Genomic DNA, 27,233 nt, shown 5'->3' on the forward strand with positions numbered 1-27,233 from the left:
AAACTGAAGTAGTCGATGAGGTTTTGGGGATCAAAGCTATATAAGTAGAATTGATAGTAGGTTCGAAAATACTATTATTGAGGAAATCCAGGGCAGCTTTATGAACCTCACCTCCAGCTATATCCTAATGTTTTTGGAAGAAACACACAGCATAACCGTCTGGACCCGGGGCCTTCAAAGGTTGCATTTGAGACAAGGCTGTATCAACTTCTTCTAGAACAAATTCACATATCAAACCATTGTTCATTTCTAGAGTGACCCGAGGAGATACCACTGAAATGCATTCAGCAACCCTCACAGGTCCTACAGAAGTGAAAAGCTGTGGAAAATACTGAGTAAAAGCCCTTCCAATGTCTTCTGGCTGTGTCTAGAGAGTGCCATCTTCACCTTTAATTTTGCCAATATGATTAGTGTTCCACCTTTGACTTGCCCATGCATGGAAATATTGTGTATTTCAATTTCAATTCTTGCACCAATTCCGCTTGGCACGTTGCTTCCATTTGAGATCCTCCATTTCCAATAGGTGATTAATCTTCCTTTGCAGCTGTTTGATGCATTCCAGATTTTTTGGGTGTTCATTCTTCTGCAGCTTCATTAAACGCTTTGTTAAAAGCTTGAGTGATCTGCCTACTGTCCTATACTTAGTAGAGCTCCAAGCTAAAAGGGCTTGTTGACAATGCTCGAGTTTCACTTTAGTTGCTTCCATAGAATTAACACCATCCACCTCCCCTGCCCAAGCTGATTTTATTACTTTAGCACACTTTGCGTCAGTGTTGCAGCTTGCCTCAAATTTAAATTGTCTAAGCAAGGTGCGGTGGCCTTGAGTTGATATGAAATGAACCCACAAAGGTTTGTGATCTGAACTCCTCACTGAAAGAACTTTGACCTCCACTTCTAGAAATTTACCACACCATTTTGTTATTGCAAGTGCTCTATCCAGTCTTTTCTTTATGAATTCTGCAGACTCCCTTTTGCTACTTCACGTGAATTTTGAACCCCTGTAGCCTAGGTCTCATAAGTGACAGTCATTTAGAGTTGAACTGAAGCTCGTCATCTGCATTTCATTACGTGTTGCCCCTCCATGCTTCTCAGATTGATCGACTATCTCATTGAAATCTCCCAAGCATAACCACTCTTGAGGATTGAAGCGGCGCAAACAGGGCAACAGGTGCTAGGAGTCTTCTCGTTTGGCGCAGTCAGGGTGACCATAGAAGCCAGTAAATTTCCAAGAGAAGTCAGAGCCTGCTAGAGTGATGATAGCATTAATATGCCGGAGAGAATAGTTTTGAATTTACACTTCTCCCTTCAATACCCAATTTATTTCGTAATAACTGTAACTTAAAATTTTTTGTTTTTGTTTCCATGAGAAACAAATATTTGGGATTCTTTTCCTTCACCATCTAGAAAAGGTCTCGAACTGTTCGAGGGTTCCCAAGCCCTCAACAGTTCCAACTAAGGAGACTCATAGTTTAGCGGCGGCTGTGCCACCAATAAACAATCAGAATCTAAGACCTCCAAGACATACCTCTTGTCCTTTTTCTGTTGTGATGTTGCCAGTTCTTCCTTTTCCAACTCCTCATGACCCCTCTTACCTAGTAAAAGTCGTGGAACTATTTTCATCCGCTTCTCGGATTGTTCCCCCCTCGCCCGTCGCTTCTAGTTCTTGAGGCGTCCCCCCCACTCATCCCATTCATAGGACCATGAAGATTGGATTTAGCTGAGCATACTCCTGACCAACCCTTTCCATGCTTAGTTGTAGTCTTTTGAGGCTCTGGTTCGTGATAGCAAGTCTAGATAGCTGGCCACGTTAAGGGAGCCTCAATAGAACGGATGTTCATAAGCCCCCATCCTCCTTGTCTTGTGACAGTTTTGTAAGGCCCTGTGGACTAGGGTCAGACACAATAGCCTGTGAAGGGGCCTCTGCTATGGGTCCACCTAATTTGGGCCTAAAGGCCAAGCCTTTTTTCCCCACCACCACATGGGTCTTTGCCATGTCATGAGCTTTAAACGCACATGTATTTGATTGGCAAGCATCCTTTTTGAACACAGGTTCCCCTTCCATAACGGTAGCCTTTTTCCCATTCCAATTCTCCATAACGGCTATCAAATTACCATGGAGAGAGTTTCCATGTTGATCACCTTTCCTTTCCCGAAGCTTACTTTCTTTGACATTTGGGCGGGGAATCGAGCTGGAGTTCGAGATTTTCGGACTAAGGGGTCTCTTGCGAGGCTTGTTTCCTTTTGGAAAACTGCTTTCCTTTTTGCTGCCCTTCTTCTCTGAAGGATCATCGTTAGTCGCTGCATGGGTTGTCGAGGGTGGAGGGGTTGGGGATGACGACTGACCTACTTGACGTCCATCGTTTAGCCCAGGGGCTCTAATATAGTCTTCCGCCCTTAGCCATGTCCCCCAAGACAGGGTACACTCTGTATGGTTTTGCCTTGTGTATGTTTTAACAGTGCATCCCTTATGGTCATGAAGAATTCTGCCACACTTGAAACAGAACACTGGCAACTTCTCTCGTATTTGAAGGAAACCCAACAAGATTTCCTCGTTAAAATCAGAGCACGTCCTTGATCAAGCGGTTGATATAGATTAACAGCCACCCGTATACGCAAGCACTGTCCCCAACCAACGTCATCCTCAACCACAACCACATCTTCCACTGTACCCATCGTACCCCAATCTTGAGTCCCACCCTTGATTCATGCACCCAGAGGCATATCATGTACCTGAACCCAAATCGGAGAATAAGTGAATTCCATCTGAGGAGGGGTACTTCCGTCAAACTCATTCAGCATTAGGATGGTACGATCATAAGACCAAGGTTGACCCTCTATAACTTGCCATTTGTCACTGTCCTCAAAGAATTCGAATAGCCAAAGATTCTCTTGGATTTCTTTGAAGAAAACCCTCCCACCATTCGCAATTATCGAGTGAGCAAGGTTTTTTCTTTATTGATTTTCTTCGCAGCGCCTAACCTTCCCACCAGGCACATAGTGTAATACCCGGTATTACCACATGCTTAAGTGTTAATTTGTTAATGTGAAATTATGGCATGTATTGAGAATGATAGTTTTTAATCCTTGACTTTATAAGTGATCTTATGTGTGTGTGTGTGTGTGTGTGTGTGTGTGTATGTATGTATTATCGATCGAGCGAATTCACGTTCGAAGTCGATTGAGCGACTAAAATGTCGATCTAGCGACTTTCTACTGTAGTGTAATGCAGTGTTCTTGTAAGTGACAGATCACGATTTTAATTCTAAATATCTTCGAACCCACTTGTTGTAACTACGTTCAGAGGATCAAAAATGTGTTAGTTAAGTTGGTTAGCAAAATTTAGTTAGTTTATAACTAAGTTGGATTAAGATAAGATTTATAAAATCTTAAATATTAGATTTTATTCCTTTAATGATTTCAAAGTACCAGCTGCTACAAATCCGACCCTTGAGGATGTGAAATGATGGGAGGATCTCAACCATTGAAGCCCTTATATAAGCCATGCATGGGTGCAACCGGAGGTGAAGAGAAAAATCAGAAACCCATGGGGAAGTGCTGCTGTTTTTATTCTTTTTCTTCCTCTTTTTGAAGTGCTGAAGCTTCAAGTTTAAAGTTTCATCACTTCCCTTCCTTTTCTAGTAATTATAAGCTACTTTTGAAGCTCTTCTAACACTCTTAAAATTCAGCAAAAATCGGATTAAAACCCACCAAAACAGTCCCTGTTTTTGGATACAAAAACAAAGGAGTTTTGATTTGCTTCTCTTTTTCTTGGTTTGGAATTTTCTGGTGTGGACTCTGGACCTCTTGATCAGTAAAGCAGCAAGACAAATAGGTAAGAGTTAGTTTATGTTTTCATTTGATGAATAACTTAGTTTAAGATAAAATATGTATAAATGAGTTTATGTATATATATATATATGTTTATCCATATAGATGTGTTTATATGTAGATGTGTATATATATATATATAACCTGTTGTTGAGTGTTGAGAGTGCTGGGTGTGTATTAAAGAAAAGAAAAGATGGAAGAAGGGCTGCTGTAGTTGCTGGCTAGTGCAGAAAAAAAAAAAAAAAAAAAAATGGGAAGGAGAAAGAAGGGAAGAAAGGATAAGAAGAAGGGAGAAAAGTTGGTGTGAATGTGTATGTGCTTTGGACAGTGAGGGAGTGACGAGAGGAGGGATTTTTTGTGAGAAAATGGGTTGTATTTGGGTAATGGACAGTAGGAGAGTGTGTGAAGAGAATATGTGTATGTGTGTGTGGGATGGAAGGTGAGGTTTTGAAAGAAAGAAGAGGGGAAGGAGAGAGTTAGATGAGTAGTGGGGATGATGAAGTGTGTACTAAATAGTGGAAGAAGAAGAAAATGAGTTGGGAGTGAAGAGAGAGTGGCAAGTTTTTTGAAGAAGAAAAGATAAAGTGCATGTGTGTGTAGTGTTTCGGATAGAGAGAGAAATATGTATGTTTATATATATGTGTGTGTGATTAATGAATAACGTGAAAGTGAATATGTGTGTATAAAGGTATGGGTTTTATGTATAAGTGTGTGTTGATATTTTAGATAGACTAAAAGGAATATATTTTGTTATGAAAGTATATTTTTATGACACAGTTAGGCTACCTTAATATCAGGTGTTTAATGTATTAATGCCATTATCCTATTTAACTTGAGATGAATAGAATAACAATGTTTTATACCATTATAACTATTTATGTATAAGATATTTTATAAATATTAGACATAGTTAAAATGTCGTTCAAATAGAGTTAATAAGTAAATGAATTCGTTAAGTATTGCTTTAATTAGTTTATTAATGCATAAATGTAATTATACAGTTACTTGGGCTTACTTTACAAATGGAACTGTAAATATTTCTATACTTACTGAGGGATGTGAACCTTTCATTAATATTGTGTTTACTATGTTATTTATTTGGTTGTGCATGTGATTTTACACATTTTATATTTTAATTAAACTGCTTAATAACGAGTTGATAGGCAGAGGGGCTTATAGGCCAGTGGTGGGACCATCAGATCCCGGTTGAACCTAATAAATAACCTGACGTTGGGACCTTTGTCTTCTAGTAACAAACAACTAAACGTTAAGTGAGAGGACGGTAATCCCTGGTGAACTCACTAACGCCAGACCTATGGATTCACGAACAAGTGGAGTGTAAGAAAGATGATTATAATTAAGACACTGCATTAAGACTATTACATTACTGCTTTATGATTATGTTTATGTACAGTTTATGTCTATGCTTCGCGACATGGATTATACATTGCATGTACATGTGACCATGAAGTTATGTATTCATTGTGCTGCATTTTATAAATAAACTAGCATTCATTTTATTAATGAAAACGGTTGACTCACTTAGTATTTTATTCTGTATTATTCTTCTCCTATGTTAAATATTAATACAGGTCTTGAGGATAAGGAATATCAGGATTTCCTTGAGGGCTGGGCTAATCCTGATAGTAGGTCTTGAGACTGTGATGTCTCCAATTTTGTGGACTGCTGGGTGGTAGTCCATATTATACTTAGGACGGATATTATGTTCATATTTATGTTGTATTGTAATCATAATGATACTATAGATGACTTAGTTATTTTATTCGTGTCTTGTGTGGAACAAGACCTATCTTATGTGTAATGACTTAATTACATTTGCTTTTATTATATGAGGTTTTTTTATTAGATGAGGTTTTTTAATTAGAAGCTTTGGTGTGTTGGCTATGTTCTTAACCTAGATATTTTTATAATTTTATTCCCCTGCTAAATTATGCTCTGATGACGTCAGTGTTGATGTCTTAACGATACGTGGAAATTCGAAATTTTCACTTACATCTTTTTGCAAAAGGCAGGTCGTTATACTTAGCACCCTTGGCCCTTAGATCCTCTGACTCCCCATCACTAATCGTGATGCCCCACTATTTGCCCTCAGTTAATGAGAAATTTCTAGACAAATCCCCAAACTCTTTGCCATATTCAACCCTCAATTCAAATCAAAAGAAGAATAAGAGAAAAAAGGCAGGACAGACCAAACTCCTGCACGGTCAGCCGAAAGGACACTATCCTTACACCTTCATGTTTTCCTCAAGAGAGAAAAAAACCCTAGAGAGGCGAACTCATCCATCAATCCCTATATATGAGGGGGGATGTCCATAGAGATTTGGGAATGATGGGGGTCAAGGGTTGGATGATGTATAATTACGATGGCATTGTTAATCTTATGATCAATTGACAATTCAGATACTTAATATGTTAATCATATTATTCATGCAATATAATATGACTTATAATCATATAATAATGTAACATTGTGTCATATGACATATAATCACTATATCAAATGAATATGATCGTATGATTATATGTATTATCATTAGAATTTATATCATAGACCATATGATATAATATTGTGCCATATAATCATTATATCATCTGATATAAATATGATGCTGACTAGACTAAAAAAAGGTATTATAATCAGATATATAGGACCATATGATTATATAATAATTATCATTGTTAATGTTATTAACTTAATATATGTTAGTTAATATTTGAATTGACTATTGTGACAATTTTTATATGATTACACTAACAAATGTCGATCAGGCGGTCTAATTTCGATAATCATTTGATCATAATTTTCTTTAAAGGTTAACTACAGTTTTATTATAATCACTTAGTTATATGTACTATATTGGATTTAACACTTACTTATACTATACATATATTAGTCTCTAATACTGTGTCCCTCTGCGCTTTTTGTTATATACTACATTACTTATAAAAAAAATAAAACATATACTAGTTTCTAATATTATTATATAGTATGTATATTAGAATTGTATAATACCTATAATAGTGCTTACATATTAATTGGTGTACCTTTTTAATCAATTATAATATCTACAATATTACATAACATATTATGTAACATATGTTAATAATGTAACTAATTAATTAATTAATTAACATATTAATATGATTGTGTATTTGTAATGTATGTAAATATATTAATTAGTTAATATGTTAATACATATAACATATTAATTAATTAATATTAGTATATATTATTAATACATGTTAATACCGATTTATTATATCAAACATTTTATTCATTAATTAATATATCATATATGTTAGAAATTAAAATTATATAAGTATATTTTATGTTAATATATTATAATTAAAATTATAAATTTATAAGTGTAAAGTATAAAATGCAATATAGAATGACATTTTATTATCCAATTTGGTTTTGTGATGAATATTGCAACTGTTGGAAGAAGGTACGTACAAAAAGGAACATCTTTTTGCATAATGTCTCCTCTTAGTGCCACGTTTTGCAAAATGCCTGACTAAATACTGAATTGCTCTATGTTTTTGGGAGGGAAAGTTCCTTCCAATTCTCAAAGCCAAGAATCAAAAGGCACCTTCTAGAAAAGTGGACAAGCTATCACGTGTCTCACTTGAGACTTCTTCTTTTTAAACCATGCGTTGCTTATATGAAGTGGTCTGAAGGCAAATGTGTTACAGTTGTAGTGGGGGTTTTTCGTGCAGCCCTTTCAAACAGTCAGACTTTCCTCTGCTCTCAATTACCTTTGCCACACGTCACACATTTAGTGCTCCGAAGTAATTTTCTTTTTTATTTTTCTTCTATCACACTTCTTGAGGCAGCCTTGGGAACTACAATTTTTTTTTTCCTCAAAACATCACGCAATACACCTTTTCAATTTTTCCAAAACACATCATCCCCTCATCTCTTTTTCATTCATTCTTTCTTGTTCATTTTTTTTCCTCATGCGTTCATTTCTTCATTTTTCGTTTCTTAGTCCTTTCCAAAACATCAAGCAAAAGTGTCGTTCTTTAGCATTGGGAAGTTCCGGCGTGGGGGAAGCCATCACAAATGGTTGCCGTCCTTTGGGCTGTGGTCTTGTGTTGTTTGGGTGTTAGAGAGGGTTCCCTTTATCGAGGAATAGTTCTCCAACTTTTCTTTTTTTTTTGGTGAAATTCTTTCATTACTTTTCTTCTTCTCTTTTGTTTGATTTTCTTTCAAAAACCTTCATTTTTTTTTCCTTTCCGGTGAAATATGAAATGAACTCTTACTTGAGTCGAGTCGAGTTCTCAATAAGGCACTCATCTTGACAAATAGGTGAGTTCAAGGTAGGGCTCAGATCAATCCTTTTGAGAATATTAACTCGAACTCGAGCCGAGTCGAGCCGTTTGAGTACCCAACTTGACTTGGCATAATGTTTTTAGTGAGCTCGAGCTCGAGCTAGGGTGTTTATCTAGCGAGCCGAGCTCGGACAAGGATTTCAAAGCTCGGCTCGAGCTCGAGCTCAGCTTGTTTAGAGGACCTCTTAAGTGAGTCAATCCTGAAATGTCCAAGCTCAACTCGATTACAACCTCTTTGATGTGATATGCTCATGTTTAGAGAAGTTATTAGGTATGCACACGTTATTGTGATGATTGTGGGAAAAAAAAAAACTATGACATGGCACTAGAAAATATAAATGTTGTGAAGTTTTCATTGAAAAACATTATTGTGGCATGTGCATTTTATATTAAACGGACTTGATTTTATGGCCAAATTGTTAATTGTACATTGGATTCGAGTGCTATTAGCCGGCACAACCACCCATGGGGTAGGGCTACCAATTGCGGGCATTTCTAGATTGAGTAAGCCACCTAAGGTCAGACATGGTCAATCAACTAGGATATCATCCTATATGCATCGCCCCATGGTAGTGGGGTTGTACTAGAGGTCCTATGAAATGCGCAAAACTCACTGTAAGAATTACGAACCATGATGAAGCCAGCGGTGGTTATCGGGAAGGGAAAAAAGTAATAAAGGACGGTGGTAGTAGTTACCAGGTTTGCCCAAATAATAATAATGATAGCGGTAACCATTAGGATGAATAACGATAGTTGTAGTTATCTGGGAGTGCAAGATTTTTGATAGCGGTATACCGTGGAGTGAAAACAGCAGTAGCAAATACATACTGGGGAGTGTGGAAGTTATGGTAGCAATATAACGAGTAAGAAATAGCAACAACTATAGCTACCAGTGAGTGAAAACAGTGGTAACAATAGCTACCAGTGTAATGCCCCGCATAAATTAAATACCAAATAATTTACAAAATTAAAATGAACCCAATTTATGTGTTAGTATTTTGGCCTTATTCTGTTTGGACAAAATCACTTATGTGTAAAGATGTTGTAAATAGGGATTCCACTTTTCAGAGCATTTTCAGAAGACTCTGCACTGCGAAAAAGATAGAAGATTTCAGATTCCTTGTTAGCCGTCCGGACGACGTGTCATCCCGTTTGGACGTCAATCTGTCCACTGCTTAATCCGTCCGAACGACGTGTTATCCCGTCCGGACGCCAGACATACAAGCATCATCTATCTGGACGACGTATTTTTTCCGTCCGGACCCTTCACTGTATTGAGAAGCTTCTGTTCCAGCTTGCATCCATCCGAACATCTCAGCAGCCCATCCGAACGTCCATCAGTGATTGATCAGATTCATATTCTTTCCAAGTTCAGAATAAGGGAAGATTGATACACCGTCCGGACGATGTGGTTTCCCGTCCGGACGCGCTCATAAATAAGGCAAGAATCGCAATTCAAATACAACCGTCCGGACGTCAGTCAGCATTGGTCCGGACGTGCGCTCATCTGTTAAGGAAATTGTCGATTCGACTTCAACCGTCCGGACATCTACCTCTCATGGTTTGGACGCGCGCATAGCAGATATGGAAATTGCGTGTTGAAGTTCAGCCGTCCAGACATTCATCCCCCTTGGTCCGGACATGCGAAAGCCTTATATGGAAGTTACTTGCAGCGGACATGTGACCGTCCGGACGTCAGTGTCTCACCGTTCGGAAGCGGCTCTTAAACAGGAAAGATTTTCAGCGAAATTTTCAGAAAATCTTGTCGCACTGTTGTCCGTCCGGACGGCCCAAGTTTACCGTCTGGACAGCGTCGGTACATATTACCACAGTCGCCCATTCTGCACCTCAGCCTATAAATAGAGGCCCTTGGGCATTAAGAACTGCAAGAATTCGGTATTGAATTCCGCAAGAGCTCAGAGAAGTTCAAGATCCCTCTGAAGCTGTTACAAGTGTGTTGCGCTACATCTGAAGTCTATCTTAGGGGTTGGCCCTAAGGTAAAGGATTCCATTGAAGACCCCTTCATGTAGGAGACCTGGTTGGGAAGCGTTCATATTGGGTTACACGTCAGAGAGCAAGGTACGACCACTGCATCGGGTTAATGTGAGTGTTACTATCTTGTATCTAGCTTTTTCTTCTGAATAGTGGAATTCCTGGGTTTGGCTGCCCCGGAGTGGTTTTTCTCTTAATTGAGTTTCCACTTTGTCAACAAAAATCTGTGTCTTTTATTTTCCGCTGTGCTTAATTTTTTGTTGACACTTGTACACACACTTTATTTTTAGAAGTCAATTTCAATTTTCAATTGGTATCAGAGCAGGCACACTCCGTTGAAATGATTTATTTCCTGAGTGTGATCCTCATCTCTTGTGACTTCTATTTTTTTTTATTACACCTTTTATCATGGATTTCTCTTAGTTGTTTGAAGAAAATCATGATATTGAGCTCTCTAAAGTTTTTGCTAAAATAGATAAAATTGTTTCTCCAAAAGAGCTCAAAAAGGTGAAGCAAGAAAAAGAGGTTTTGATTGTTCAGTTATCTGAATCACATGCTTTGATTGACTCTTTGAGATCTGAGAATACCATACTATTTAACATTATTGATACACTTGAGAATAAATTAAAAGAATCTGAGGATCTCTTGAAAAAATTCTCAAGTGATAATTTGAAAAGCATGATTTGTATTCATTCAGATATTTCTAACAAGCCTGCTTCAATTGTTGATGATATGAGTACTTCTACTTCACATGCTTCTGATTCTGAAATAGATTCTATTGATATTAAACCTGTGATAGTAGATACAGCTTGTTTAGAAAATTCTTGCTTAACTAATCATGTGATGCCAAAATCCAAAGATACAGGTACACAAGCTCATGGTAAGTTTGTCTCTACTTGTCATAATTGTGGAAAGATTTGTCATATTAGGCCAAATTGTTATTTGTTGAAATCCCACAGGCCTTGGATTAAGCAGGATGCTCTGAGGAAAAATGAAGTTGAAGATTCTTCCTCAGCAAAATATGTCCCTCCGCATAGGAGACATATAAAAGGTAAGGGCAATGTTATTTGTAAGAATGCTAAATATAATTCTGCAGAAAATGTCAAGAAGCATTCAAGCAAAAGAAGCTTGCCCACCTGCCATCACTGCAACATCACCGGTCACATCCGACTCAAGTGTCCACAGCTCCAGGCTCAAAAGCCAAAGAAGCTGCCAACAAGAACTACATCAGGCACACTACCTCCTACGAAACTTCAGGCTTCACGGCATCAGCAACAGTTTGTTCTTGCCTATCAGAGTGGCAAATCAAAGAAGAACAAACCAAGGCGCTACAAGAGGAAGCCGCAGAAGCCCACTAGCAACCATGGCTATGAAGGGTTGCTGAGCCTGATGCAAGATATGCTAAGGAGTATGGCCAATATGGACATGACCCGCAAACCATCTCCACGGGTTAAGCAGGTATGGGTCAAGAAGGATGAGACCATTCACCCCATGAGGGGGAATGAACGCACCTAGCAGGAAAAGGTGTTCATGCCTAGGATTCGGTTCCTAATCCTAAGGCATCAGGTTTGATTGCTTGCACTTTTACTTGTTATATTTGTGTGCTTACTATGCAATCGAGGAGCCAGTTTGTTGTGCCCCCTATTCTCTTGAGAGAGCGTTGCAGGTACTTGTTGGGGAAGACAGAAAAAACAGGTCGAGCGACTATTTTTCTGTATTGGCATCATCAGGTTTGATCTTGCCTTGCATATGATGTCTTTTCTATATTGCATTTTTTTTAAGTTAAAAAAAAAAAAAAAAAAAAAAAAATTGGGGAGAATTTGCAGTATATTTTTTCATTTTTTCTCTTGGCATATCAGATAACTACACGTATTTTCTCCTGATATCTCAATTCTTTGGGTATTAATTTACTTTGCTTAGATATAATTGAGAGTTTCTGACTATAATTTGCCAAGTGTTTTCCTGTATATGCAAAAATTGGATAACTTCTTTTCTCATGCGATGAAAAATGTGCACTATCCACGACTCCTCTAAAAGTACATCTTTCCTTCTCTAACTTTTTGTTTCTAGAAATTCGGGATAAGATAAGATGTTTTTGATAAGATGGCCAAATTGACCACATGCTAGTTGAACCTAGAACCTAAAAACTCTGAAATTCCCTCTAGATTGCAGCACCATAAGAATCAAGCAGTAAATCATATGAATTATGCACTTTAAATTGTATATTCACTGCTTATGTGCTGATTTTGCTATATGCATTGCCCTCTACATGCAAGTAAAAAATTTACTTTGTGCTTCATGGTACAAGTAAAACAATTAGGTGCTGCATCTCAGGGGGAGTGTATCAGATGAGGGTGGCTAGACCCTAGTAAGTTATAAGGTTTGACTTTTGGCTAATCTGTCACAGGTTTTATCTCTTGTCTAGAAAATCTGGTTGCTCTTTGTCATTTCTGTGATAGTCATACATTGTGGGTTAAGTCTTCACACACACACGCATTGCATGAGTTGAGCTGGCTATTTGAATTTTCTATGTCCAGAAAAATGTTTGTGCTGATTGAACTCTCAACTCTCTTTTATATCTCTGCTTAGTTTTGAGATGCTCCCTGATTGTGTTATCAGTGGATTATACATGTGTTCTGAAGCTAACTTTTGGAAAAAAATATTTTTCTGCAAATTTTTCTCCAATTTCAGATTTTCAGTTTGAAGCATCTTGACAGACCTATTCTTATATCCGGACGAGCGCAATCTTGCCGTATGCTGTTCTAGTAGTAGCCTTCCGAATGACTTCGTGACATATTTGGACAGGATCTCTACAGCTTTAAGACTTGCATCTCTTTCTCTGCCATACACACATCTTTGCATTTTTATCATGGCATGTTGTGTGTTTTTCTCGTGGATTTCTCCCGAGATTTTGGCATTTTTTGCACATCTCTTCTCATCCCATGATCTTCATTGTGTCTTCCGTTATTCTTTTAAGTCTTTGTGCTTTTAGAATATTGGAATATTTGTCGGGATATTTTCTTGAGATAGTGTGCATGAAAATCCTTCTATGTCTGTGTGTTGGGGTTATCTTGATATATTTATGCCTTATGAGTAGCTGCATTGCTTATATTTCTCTTTGGCATCCATTTGACAACCGTCTTAAATACCACATTATTTTTCGAACTAACAAGATCTAATGATATTTTTGGAGATATTTCTGGTTGGTTTTGATTCAGGAATATGACATCCAGCGGCTCCCAGCACAATGTTTGACAGATGGATCCTTTGGAAAACTGACTGTTGTTGAAGTTGGATGTTCAAATTCCAAAGGTCTCAAGATTAAGATGAGCTTTACCCCCTAGCTCATGCAGAGCCTTCCGTAGCATTACCTCAGATCTGCATCAGTTTGAGGTTCAGTGGTGACTCTCCTCATTTATCTTGCAGACCAGTTACGTAGAGGATGTCAATCTGCGGATAAACCAGGGTCAGGCTTTACAAAATCAAGAGATTGAAGATTTTTCAGTCCATGGTTCCCGGCTTCTGGAGCTAGAAGCCAAAGTAGTACAAATCCAACTTTTACGGATTTCTCTCCGTTACTTGATTTCAGTGGAACAGCAGGATTTGGTACTTGGAGGATTTTTGTTCCTCTCTTTTGAGCCACTTGCAGAATTTTCTTTATTTTCCTATTGTTTTGGATTTTAGAAAGTTTTTTTGTCTGTAGATATTATTACTCTGTTTACCCTTATACTTTTGAGACTTTGAGGGGGAGTAATTGTTGTGTGGTTTTTCTCATTACTCTGTTTTACCCTTTGTCCCTTTGTGACAAAAAGGGGGAGTAATTTTTGATTTGAACCGGGAATGTATTTCCAAACCGGTCAAGTGATTTTTGTCTCAGAATGGCCAAAGGGGGACTTTGTTAGTATTTTGGCCTCATTCTATTTGGACAAAATCACTTATGTGTAAAATGTTGTAAACAGGGATTCCACTTTTCAGAGCATTTTCAGAAGACTCTGCACTGCGAAAAAAATAGAAGATTTCAGATTCCCAGTCAGCCGTCCGGACGACGTGTCATCCCGTCCGGACGTCAATCAGTCCACTACTTAATCCGTCCGGAAGACGTGTTATCCCGTCCAGACGCCAAACAGACAAGCATCATCTGTCTGGACGACGTATTTTTCCATCCAGACCCTTCACTGTATCGAGAAGCTTCTGTTCCAGCTTGCATTCGTCCGGACATCTCAGCAGCCCGTCTGGACGTCCATCAGTGATCGATCAGCTTCAGATTCTTTTCAAGTTCAAAATAAGGGAAGATTGATACACCGTCCAGACGATGTAGTTTCCCGTCCGGACGCGCTCATAAATAAGGCAAGAATCGCAATTCAAATACCATCGTTCGGACGTCAGTTAGCATTGGTCCGGACGCACGCTCATCTGTTAAGGAAATTACTGATTCAACTTCAACCGTTCGGACGTCTGCCTCTCATGGTTCAGACGCGCGCATAGCAGATATGGAAATTGCATGTTGAAGTTCAGCCGTCCGGACGTTCATCCCCCTTGGTCCGGACGCGCGAAAGCCTTATATGGAAGTTACTTGCAGCGAACATGCGACCGTCCGGACGTTAGTGTCTCACCGTCCGGACGCGGCTCTTAAACAGGAAAGATTTTCAGTGAAATTTTCGAAAAATCCTGTCGCACTGTTGTCCATCCGGACGGCCCAAGTTTACCGTCCGGACAACGTCCGTACATATTACTGCAGTCGCCCATTCTGCACCTCAGCCTATAAATAGAGGCATCTGGGCATTGAGAACTGCAAGAATTCGGTATTGAATTCCGCAAGAGCTCAGAGAAGTTCAAGATCCCTCTGAAGCCATTACAAGTGTGCTGTGCTACATCTGAAGTCTATCTTAGAGGTTGGCCCTAAGGTAAAGGATTCCATTGAAGACCCCTTCAGGTAGGAGACCTGATTGGAAAGCGTTCATGTTGGGTTACACGTCAGAGAGCAAGGTACGACCACTGCATCGGGTTAATGTGAGTGTTACTATCTTGTATCTAGCTTTATCTTTTGAATAGTGGAATTCCTGGGTTTGGCTGCCCCGGAGTGGTTTTTCTCTTGATTGAGTTTCCACTTCGTCGACAAAAATCTGTGTCTTTTATTTTCCGCTGTGCTTAATTTTTTGTTGACACTTGTGCACACACTTTATTTTTAGAAGTCAATTTCAATTTTCATTACGTCACACAAATTCTTCACAACATGTATTTATGTATTACATATATATTTAAATGTATACTTCTCGAAAATTCATGTATGAGCCACTTCGAACGTTCGTTGTGCTCCCTGGAATGTTCGAAGAAACTCTATCACGAACGTTCTATTTTTCCTTCACGAATGTTCACTTTTTGCCCTAAGCTGATTCAACCTTTATCCTTATCCTCTTAGGGAGTGTTCGAATGCTCCTGACGAATGTTCAACGTGTTGTTTCCGCTAACATTCGAAGTACGTCACAAACTTTCTATTGTGTCTGGAGGATAAAAATCCTACTCATCCAATCTTATCCACATGCTTTCCCCTATAAATACACCCTCCCCCTACGTTTTTTATACACAAATTCCTTCCCATGCCATATGCTCACCCCATTTCTTGAGAAAATGAATTCCTAGGGAACTTTGAAGTCATTTCGCCCTCATTCAAGTAAGCCTTGGTCCTAAGCTCGTTTTCATGTTACCATTTTCTTGTCATTTTGATTTAATATATATTCTTAGCATGGTAGGTTTAGAAATTGTTCTTTCTTTAAAAGAAATTGGTTTTCAAAGAAATTATAAAATTACTCTTGGATTTTATGATCCGTCACATTGATATGTATTAACATGTTGTTATTAGGCTATTTAGAGTCATAGTTAAGGTTTTGTACGTTTTGGGTATAAGATCTTAAATTTCTCATGCATTTTGGTAACTATCGAACATTCCACAGCCCTGGACGAACGTTCGATACCCGTGGGACAAACAATCGATGACCTAGGTAGAACGTTCAAAGGTGCCCATAATCATGGAATTATGTTTTTAATTATAGTTTAAAGTATTATGTATTTAGGCTAGATTTTTAAGTGGTTATTTAATATGTTTGGGTGTGATTCGCAGTAACGGAAATCCAAGATGTCCAAACTTATGAATGAGCGGATGAGGCAAGTAAATACTTGCAAAACTAGTCTTATTTCGTTATGCGATATATTAGCTGACTGAGCATACTTTATTTCCTTTAATGATAGGACATAAGCCTGTTAAAGTTTCATAGTAGTCTTACAATTGCCTCGAGACAAGTATTACCTATTTTGGAATAAATGAATTATAGTACATACATTTTATGACATGGTACACCGGTATGTGCTATAAAACGGCCATGAGCCTACCATACAAGCTTAACCTTATGGTCACAGATGTTACTTTGATGTTATGATGAGTCTTGAATCAAATGGTTATTTTGTAACCAACACTTCACAGTTACAGCTTTGCTAGTAGCATGGGCTACCCGAGGTCGAACTCAATCGGGCTACTAGTATATGACAGTATGCGTACAATATCCAGGACATTGATGTTGTATTATAGGTCCCTCGGGTCAGCACTAACCCTGCTAGAAAGGGGTTAATATCCTGGGTTGACCATATGGATGACAACTATGACCTAACTTTATATATGTATAGCATATTTCTCTGCATTAAAATATCAGTATTTGTCACTGGGATTATGCCTAATAACTCTTTAAACTAATTAAACCATTTTTCTTGGCATAATAACGAAAGCAATATTCTTCAATTTGGGAAAACTCATGTCTACGATTCCAGAATTTATTTATGCGACTTAAGGCTTACTACATAACTAGTTTTGTAATAATTTATTTACTAAATTATAGACTTACATAGTTAATTTCTTTTCCTCTTTAAACACCTCGGTGTTTGCAGTTTACTAGGTTATCGGTGCTTAAGAACAGGAAATTCGTTAGGATGAAGACGCCAAGTGAATGGTTCGTAGTAGCAGGGTTGGTTGTTTTAGGAATGATATTGTAAACTCCGAGTCTATTATCAATGATATCAAAATAAATGGTTAAATACCCCATTGGTACCTGAGTTTTAAACTATTTTAAATTTAGTACCTGAGTTTTATTTTATATCACAGGTGGTACCTAAGTTATGGGTAAAAACTCAGTTAGTACCTCTGTTAGATTTTTCATCCAAATTTTAACGGTCTGCCACGTGTAGTGGCACTATATAAAAAAGATAAAAATAAAAAATAAAAATCTTTAAAATTAATTAAAAATAATAAAAATAATAATTTTTTTAAAAAAAAAAATAAATAAAAATTATTGGGTTTTGGCTCTTGGGGGTAGCCGAACCACCCCCTAGGGCCACAGGGGTGGTTCGGCCACCCCCAAGGGCCAAAACCCAACAAATTTTATTTTTATTTTTATTTTTATTTTTATTTTTTTTGCCATGAGGTGGCTAAACCACCCCAGACCGGCCAAGGAAGGGTGGCTTAGCCACCCCTCTTCTTCTTCTTTCTTTTTTTTTTTCTTTTTTTTTTTTTTTTTTTTTAATTAATTTTTAAAGATTTTTAGTTTTTGTTTTTATTATTATTATTATTTTTTATATAGTGTCATGTGTCAACATCAACAATTGACATGTGGCGGGCCGTTCAAATTTGAACAGAAAATCTAACAGATGTATCAACTAAATTTTTACCCCTAACTTAGGTACCACCTGTAATACAAAATAAAACCAAGTACTAAGTTTAAAATGGCTTAAAACTCAGGTACCAATGAGGTATTTAACCCTAAAATAAATCTCAGATCATGAATTTTTGTTTTCCACACTACTTGTACTTTGATAAGTTGCTATGGGTAATTCTACCAAACAATTACCAGTTAATTGATATGAAAAAACTTCCAGTAACTCTCCAAGATAAGTAAAAATAATTATTTAATTTTGAAGGTGTTACAACCGAAGAATGCAAAAAAGCAGTAGTAGTACATACCAGAGAGCGCGAAAGTTATGTTGTTATTATGAGTCTTAATATAAATGTGTTTGTATGGACATGATTGTGTTTGTGTGTTTGTATAAATATGTGTTTACAGGTATAATGTATATACATGTTATAAAACATACATATAATTATAAACTCGAAATTGGATTATAATATTCAAGTCATTTTGTTTAATTAACTCAAATGATAAAATCTTAATAATAATTAACTAACTAATAATTATTATGGATTTACGGAAACAAAAATATAAAATCATAATATTTACTTTATACAAAGAATGAATAACTTAATTGAGCAGCTCGTAAACAAACTCGAGTTCGCCTTAAAAAATAAATAAAATAAGATTGAACAAATTATCTAATTCGGTGATAAGTTTCAACTTGACTCGTGTTTAAAATAAAATAAAATTAACAAAACTTAAACATTTCATACTCAACTCGATTGCAACCTTAGATGCAATGCACATTTTTCAATTTTTCAATATAATACTTCGGTAACATGAACCATTGGCAGTGCACATATGCAAATGCATGTATAAAAACTAAAATTTCAAATAAAAAAATAAAAATAAAATAACTTTGTTGACAAGAGTAAAACAAACAAATGCTATAAACACATTATTATTCTCAATTATTCTAAAATACTAATGTGGCAATCTCAATTAATCCTTAATTTTTTATTTTTTAACATGGATTAATCTAAAAGTTAGTTAGAATTGTCACGTTAATAGTGTGAAATAATTATAAGACAAAAATCTATTTTCTAACATTACTCAAAACATAAAACATTAAGTGGTAATAACAATTATACGTAGGAACTTTTTGCAGGAGATAAGAACCCAACCGGCTAATTTTCGAAGAAAAAGGCACAGCTCAACATTTAAAACACAATAATATTTGTTTTCAAAATTACGGAAATAGGTATTGAACCAAATTAAAGAAATACATATGGATTTCCACATTATACCAAAAGATCTCCAAATTTAAATGTGGAAAGTTTTTGAAAAAAATATACAGATTTTACAACTACTGCACTTTCAATTATCCAATGTATTCCCATAAAATTGGAAAAACTAATATTTTAAGGTAAAAATCCTCTTTTTCATTTTATTTTTTAATATATGTTTCTTTCTTTCATTTTTTTTTTTTTTTAGAGGGGGGAAGGTGTAGAGATAATAATGAATCATTCTAAGTAGTAGAAATGCTTGTTTCCATTACAAAATAGTGAAGATGAACAGTTCAGATTTCTCATCAATATTTTATAGCTAATTCAGTTTGAACAGTACAGAGTTTCTATTTGTTTAATCTCAGCTAATGTCATATGAGTCCTACAAAACTCTTTACAAGCTGACATCAGATTCTGAATTACAGGGTTTGGCGATTCACTTCTGTTAATAAGTAAGCTAACCTCATGTATTAACCGAAAAATAGCATCATTCCGAAATCGGTGGGCATTTTCCTCGAATAAATTCAGCCACGCCATCTTAGAGAATGCCTGCAACTCATCCATGGGATGACAAGTAATACAAGAGAGAGCAGAAGTATAGTCATCATTCTCTAGCTTTATGGAAAACCTTTCTTTGATGAGAGGAGGTGGTGGAGTCCTATCTGCCTGGGCCAAGTGAATCCAAGTTGTTTCCAGTAACTTTCTCTGTCAAGCATGCATGGTTCCCACCAGTGAATATATATGGAACTAAAAATTAAATTTAACAACTAACAAGAATATTCTACTTCTAGGAATTCTAATTAAGGGAAACGCCAAGTGACATGCAGATGCCTCCAAACAACACCCCCCCCCCCCTTTTTCCACTTTTTGGAGATTCTAATTGGTGAGACGCATTTGATAATGAACAATACACAGTAGAGATATCTCATTCTGAATCACAAATCTGTGTGAATAAGCACAGAAATAACCGCCAACCCGGTTATGGCCTACGGGGCTCGGCTTCTAATGGTAGGCCAGTGTCGGATTTGGCTTTAGATTTTTCAACAAAGGTTGGAGTCGGCATCAGAAACTCTTTCAGATTTCGGACTTTTTCCAACCCAACTTCTTCTCTTTTTTTTTTTTCTTTTTCTTTTTCTTTTTTTTTTTTTTTTTTTTAACTATAAAATGCCGCCATTTCTTATTAAAGTCCAAATGGTGTCATTCGGAAGAGGCTGTAAATTCCTCCAAAACCCTACTTGGATGCGCCTGTGCCGTTTTGAGGCTTGTTCTCTCTTTTTGAGCTCTCTCAAATCTCCCACTCCCAGAAATCTCTACGTCAGACAAAACCCTACCTCCCATTCCCAGAAAGATCTTGAATCTAGATGAAGACAACGGCGACGAAGATCTGAACTTGGTCTAAATAATTTGGACATAAAGGACCAGCTAAAAATTTCTGAAACATTTATTTATTTGTTTTTTTTTTGCCATTCGTGCAAATTGTTCCTTTTGCTCCAATGGATAAATAATAAAACAGATACAAAATTTCCTTTCCATAAGATAGCGAAACAAGCACTAGATAGTAAATTATGCCATGATGAAATAAGAGAAGGAGAGGCGTAGTACCTTTCCAGCTCTAGAAGCATCCAATATCATTCGAAGATGGCGTTTTGCATTGAAGTGATACCCATGGTGCAGCATCCTTCTGTAAATATTCTCAAAATCATCCCACCTCTTGTCTGCAACGCATGCATCTAACATGGTGTTGAATGTGTAGATATCTGGTATTACTCGAACCCTGTAATCAGATTTCCTACTGATATGGTTCCCATCTTCTGACATCTTGTGGAACAGTTCATTTGCTTCATCAAACATCCCATGTGCTAGGTAAGCTTTCAGCATTATATTACATGTAACAAGATTTGGGGAGCAAAAGTTCTGCATTTCGTTGAAAATGTATGCTCCATCTTGAATGTTTCCAGAGTGAAGACAAGCTTGAATTAAGCCAGTGTAAGTCACCACTAGAGGCTTATTAGTAACTTTACATATCTTCTCGATCTGTAAAAATAATTAATATGCAATATGCGATCAAATATGCGATCAAGCTGCTTAGCTTTAAACCATGAATAGAATTATATTATAAACAGAATAGAATGTACAGTCTAGGAAAGTAGCTCAGCCAGATGAGATGATCATTGAAACGAAAAAAGGAAAGCCAGATGTGATTATGGTAACCATCCCTATACTTTCTCTCTACGGCTGCGGAAAAAATTATTAGCTGGGGCTTGCATGCATGACTTTTGTTGATATCTGGGACAGGAAAGCAGCATGACGTTTGAATCACATTATTGGACAGTTGGGCCATATATGATAGGCTACCTTAAACTACCATATGCCAATCCCCAAGAAAGGGGCCAAAAGGAGTATCATACATCACTGTATTGGTTCTTCTTTTTCATATATTGGCACCACTATTTTGAATACTGCAGGAATGTTGTACTGGCAGGAAAAATGCCAAGGTCCACCATTATATGCTACATTGTTCTCAATATATCATGTGGAGTGGAGAAGCAGATGGGATAATCATTCATCTTGAGCATTACAAAAAAGAAAAAGAAAAACAGCCCTAAATGGCTTGATCCGCAGGGACAATGCTCTAGTCCAAATATTATTCATACTTTGTGTAAGAGTTAGGGCATGCACACTTTGCAGAAGCAATAATACAAAGGAACCACTGCAGTAAGTGGATAAAGGAACATGACGGTACAAACGTCATATAGATTAGAGAATGGTTCATCAAAGGTCAGGACAATGATGTCTATTTTTCCACGATGTAACCCCAAGTACAATTTAACAGTAATGATTTTGCTATGAAATCTTTTAGGTCTTACATATTCTCCTAGTGACCCTTCCGTAATAATGAGTGTCCGTATTTTCTGTCTAAAAAAAATGAAAATCCATATTACTTTTGAACTTAAAAGAAAAACACAACCATTTCTTAGGCATTTCCATGCACTCACATGAGTTGAGAAAGTAATTGCCAATTTAGTTAGATTTTTACCTCCCAAAAAATAAGCAATGGGAGCAACCTGCTGTATTAAGCTTTTAGAGGAATGTTAATTGCAGATATATTTTACAATAATTAGTCTCCTTCATGTTTAGCATTTTTCCACATGCATATAGTTACTTCAAAAGACGTATATCTATATTAACACATGAATACAAATCAGTAGGACCTATAACTTACAATTTACTGAAATTATGTATAACATATATATACATGTTCTTTTCATAGAAATGTTCATTTACTTATATACATAAAAAAAAATAATAAAAATAAAAAAAGACATATTCTTCCATTGCATATTACATAATATAAACAATTTCCTGAAATATTAGAAAATAGTATTAGTTGCAATGAAACCAAGTTGGTTCCTGAAACGTATATTAATAATCAAAGGATATTGGTTGATAGAGCATGAGGGAACTCCAGAATTCACCATCTTTGAGGACTCCCAGTACACAGAATGCTTCTATGGCAATCACAGGTGATTTTACTGGTTCTAAGGAATAACAAACGTATGCAATAACAGCAGAGGTTCCTACTTGTTCAACCAATTATCTACAAACACACCCAAGCTATTGAGCAGATCAATTTTGAATATCCTCACAACCCTCCATACCACCTACTGGTATATAAAGAACCCACTAGAGTAAAACTAATCCATATCACCCAGCAGAGGGCCCCACACATGGATCCTGGAAACATCATTTCAATCTTCAATTTTCAAAACTGAGGCCTTGGAATGGAATTCACATTCATTTGTAGTTCCCATTCCGATAGATAAGTGGGAGAAAAGAAAAAACAATTTTAGGACAGTCAGCCCTATCTTGACTAGACCTATGGCAATGTTCTAGGTGGTTTTTGCTATTCTGTGGCATTTTACTTTTAATGAAACTATTACTATTGTTATTCTTTTCAAGATTACTGGCCAGATTTGAACCTAAAACCTAATATGATATCCCATCACCAGTTATAACTTGAGTTAAAGATCAAGGCCTTCTTATGTGGCAGAAGTTAGTGTTCAAGTGTATTGTTGAAACCTACTTAATCTCACATCACCCTCTATCACTTTGGTTAAAGATCAAAGCCTTATTATGTGGGAAACATTGGAGTTCAATGTGTTTTTGCTGCCACATCCATCTACTTTTAGGTAAAGCTTATGTAATAAGAATTCCAAGACATGGCCAGGTTGTTTCTTAAATTTCGAGTAGTATCATGGCATTTCACCTGGGCTATACAATGCTCAATAGTCAAGTATTTAGTAGATATTTTCCTCAAATAAACACAGAACCAATGTGTTACACCATCGAAGAGAATCTGTCCATATAATATGCAATAAAAATAAGAAGCATATAGCTTATGAACGCCAACATGCTGGGATGAAAACTTCGACAATATTGTGAACAAACAAAATATGCAGAATGATCTAACAAATGCAGGTAAAGCCTATCAATTCAAGTTCTATCCCTAGAGTTCAATGATGAAAACGATATTGCCTTTCCAAGCCTAAGTCGTACAGATATTAGACTTGTTTGCCTTGGTATTGATTTTAGTGATAACAACTAACATCTACAGGGTAAGCACAGGTGAAAGCTGTGAAGAACGAGCAAAAACAAAGATAATTCACCATGTGCTTCAAAGCATGTCGTTCAGCTGCCTTACTTAACTATGAACTTAATACATTCATGTAAGTGTACAGCACGTCAGTACAGCATGTGCAGTCAAATGAAGTTCTATTATGTTTATTTTGGAACATTTTATTCTAATTCAGGTTAGGTAAAGCCTTTTTAATCCCCTCCAGAGTGCGAGTTTTAGTCTCATTAGAATAAGCTTCCCTAACAGACCTGAGAAATGATAGAAGGCTATATTTATCACCCTTTCATTAACCAAGCATGCTTGTTGTCTGTATAAATTTGCAACCATTTTTATCTAACCTCAGCACTCTCTTTTTTCTTCCCACCCCCATCAGCTGCCACTCCCACCTCCATGTGAGTGGCGCTTGGTGGCGCAGTGGGTTCGTTCTCCTTCGGGGATTAAAAAGGCTTTACATAGGGGTGGTCCTTTTTGGAACAGAATGCATCGCGTGGCTATTGTCTATGCTGGAAGAGGCTTTGCATAATCCTAGGGTATAAAGATTTTGTCAAGTCTTTTAGGGAGGGGTCAAAGGTGACCATTGTGCGGAGAGGTGCAAATAGTTCCCGCCGTTTCTTGGAGGTGGCAGTCTACGACGTGGGTGGCCGGAAAGGGTTGGTTCTGTTTCCCGAAGGCCGTGATGGGCAGGGCTAGAGCCGAATCTCAGGCGAATCGTCAAAAGTCTCGTCCTTTATCGAAGACGATGGGACAACGTTGGGTAAGGAAGCAAGGTCTCTGTCGTTTGCGAAGGTGGTGCATACGGTGGCTCTCATCTCTGTTAAAAGTGCCGAGAAGCAGCGAGGTGTGGAGTACGTTGTGCCAAAGATGTAAGCGTAGCAGGCGGTGGCTTGGGGTGAGTTGGAGCAGCATCTTCTGGTGGATCTGGAGTGCTCAGTGGTGGAACGGCAACCAGTGGATTGTTATGCTTTGGAGCAACATTCACTTTATCCTCTAGGTAATACCCTTTGTGCTTCTGATGAATCTAGGCGTGCTTTGGCGTGTTGCAGGGTTTTTGAGGATGATGGTGACCTTTCAAAGAAGGAGAAGGCAAGTGTTTTCAAGAAGTTTCTCATGCTTTTTGGGGAGTGGATCGATTGGGCTAACAGGCTTTTGCCTAGTTTGGGCCTCAAGTGTTTTGGTCTTAAACGCAAGGTGAGTTGCCCAGCAATGGGCCAGATGTTTAAGAGGGCTAAGGCAGTTTTTAGTAGGGCACAGATTCGGGTTGGGTCCAAGTGTTTGGCCTCCAAGGCCTCTTCTAAGCTTGTTGCCCCAGCTCCCGGGTCAGTTGGAGATCTGGGTTTTGTGTCTTCGACGCTTGTTGGTGAAGGAGTTCCGTGTTTCTCAGGTCTGTCCGCTGTCTTGTCAATGGCTTTGTCCTCTTCATCTCTCGCCGGCGGTGGATTTGCTTCGGGTTTGACGGTGGTTTCCTCTGCTCCGGGTCTAGATCTCATCGTCTATGCAGCGCCGGCGTGTTTTGATCTCGTCGTTGGTGAGTCCATTCCGGTTGCCTCTGCCTCGATAAGGCCTGCCGGTGGGGGTCAACCTCCTTTGCTGTTTGTGTTTGAGGCCAACCGCGAACTGCTGGAGTTGGGTGTTGTCTGGAAGTTCGCCGGAGCTAGCCAGCTTGCCTAGTTTCCCTTGCCGGAGTTGGTTCCTCTCCGACTCTCATGGGAGTGGTCCAGCATTCCTGGATGTTTCCAGTGACTGCTCTTCAGGTACGGATGCGTTAGGTGAAAGGCTGCGTTGCTTTATCCCTGTGATGTTGGAGTCGGGAGCGCCTATTTATCCGTTGGAATCCAAGTCAGTGCTTAGATACTCCCGGAAGCCTAAGGTTGGCAAGATGGATGAGCTCTTGCTTGCTGAGGCCTTGGCGGCAATCAATGCTCCCTTGCCTCCTATTTCGTCATTTGGAGTTGTAGCCAAGCCCTTGGCAGCACCCGTGAGGGATGGGGTAGTGTCTCCGCCTGCGCCTTTTTGAGACGAGGTTTGTCAGCCTCTTCTTCGGCGTGGCTTCCTTCTCCCAAGCGGCGCATTTCCTCCCTCAAAAGTGGGTGAGTCTCTTCCCTCTTCGGTCCATTTTGTGTTTGGGTGCCCTCCTCTGTTGTCTTCTTCAGAGGTGGGTGAAGCTTCAAGGGGTGGTGGTTCTGAAGGGGTTGATGGTTCTCCCGAGGCAGCCTTTGACCATAGCTTCTATTTTCACACTCTAGGGGTCTCCCACGAGGGGAATGTGGAGGGCTTTTTAGACTTAATGGCTCAAGTTGATGCAGAGTAGCGCCTAGAAGCTTCAGTCTTCACTTCTAAGTCTAAAGGGAGTCGTGAGGTGAAGAACTTAGAGTGCAGGATCAATTATGATGCTAGGGGTTCTGGTTCCAGTCGGGGCAAGGCAAGAGGGCACTTGCTGTGATGTAATAGTCTCTAAGTTTTGTGGGCTGGTTTTGTTGGGTTGTTTGGGTTTCCTCCTATTTTTGGGTTTTGCGGGTGTTTTTCCTCTCTTCTATCTTTTTTCCTGTTTTGGTGTCATTTTTGTATACTTTTTGTATGCTTAGGAGCGCTTTTACGCTTTTTATAAACTTTTTGCTTACCTATTAAAAAAAATTAGTTCATGAGGGTGGTATAGGTGTTAGATTGTTGGCGAGGTTAGGGGGTAGATGCTCAATTCAAGATGTGCAAAGGGTAGCCCCGTTGTGCTTAATGTCAAGTATATAGAGAGAGCGAAATGCTAAATGTTTTGAAGATTGTGAGAAGAGAAGGAAAGAGCTCAAGAACACCCTGGTCAAGTCGCATTATAGTTGGACAGTGGCATATAGTATCTCTCAATTTTTCAACTTTTTGAATTTATAGATTTTTGTTCTTCTTTTAGCATGTAAGGGAGACTTTCTTTGTATACATCCTGCGTACTAGGGTTGCGCCCTTTGCATTCATCAATGAAATGAATTATTTATATATATATATATATATATATATATATATATAGTTTGTGAGGAGCTTTTTTTTTATTTTTTTTTATTTTTTTTGATAATCAATAAAATTTCACCCCAATACATGGAGAATATACAAGAGAATCAATGGAAGACCAAACAAAAACTAAACAAAACATAGTAAAGGTTTCTAGTGGTAGAGTTGGTAGTTGTGTGATGAAACCAAGGAAAGATGTGTTATTTGGGATCTAAATGAAAACATAAAGCAATGGGGAGAGAGAGAGAGAGAGAGAGAGAGAGAGAGAGAGAGAGAGAGAGAGAGAGAGAGAGAGAGAGAGAGAATGAAAAGGTGTGTGGAGAAGAATAAAAAGAAGAAGAAAGTATTAAACACTTACTAAGCAACATTGTCTTCATTTAGAAATGTCAAAGATAACTTTGAGTGGGCTTTCGCCGTTGTTTATGGTCCTAATATTGACAGTGATAGAAGATTGCTATGTGATGAGTTGG

The 27,233-nt window shown here is 37.9% G+C and overlaps 1 protein-coding gene across 1 annotated transcript in view; it reads right to left on the reverse strand.

The window, feature by feature from the left end:
- Nucleotides 1-19,383: 19,383 nt before the first annotated feature.
- Nucleotides 19,384-27,233, reverse strand: part of LOC133869660 (pentatricopeptide repeat-containing protein At1g30610, chloroplastic) — a 38,898-nt gene continuing 31,048 nt past the window's right edge. Inside the window, exons 8-9 of the mRNA XM_062306719.1 lie at nucleotides 20,739-21,170; nucleotides 19,384-19,841 (exon numbers count right to left, since the gene is read on the reverse strand). Coding sequence (XP_062162703.1) covers nucleotides 19,461-19,841; nucleotides 20,739-21,170 — 813 coding nt within the window. The 3' untranslated portion in view covers nucleotides 19,384-19,460. The remainder of the gene's footprint in view (nucleotides 19,842-20,738; nucleotides 21,171-27,233) is intronic.

This window comes from Alnus glutinosa, chromosome 5 (genome assembly GCF_958979055.1).
Source record: "Alnus glutinosa chromosome 5, dhAlnGlut1.1, whole genome shotgun sequence".
Classification (NCBI taxonomy): domain Eukaryota; kingdom Viridiplantae; phylum Streptophyta; class Magnoliopsida; order Fagales; family Betulaceae; genus Alnus; species Alnus glutinosa.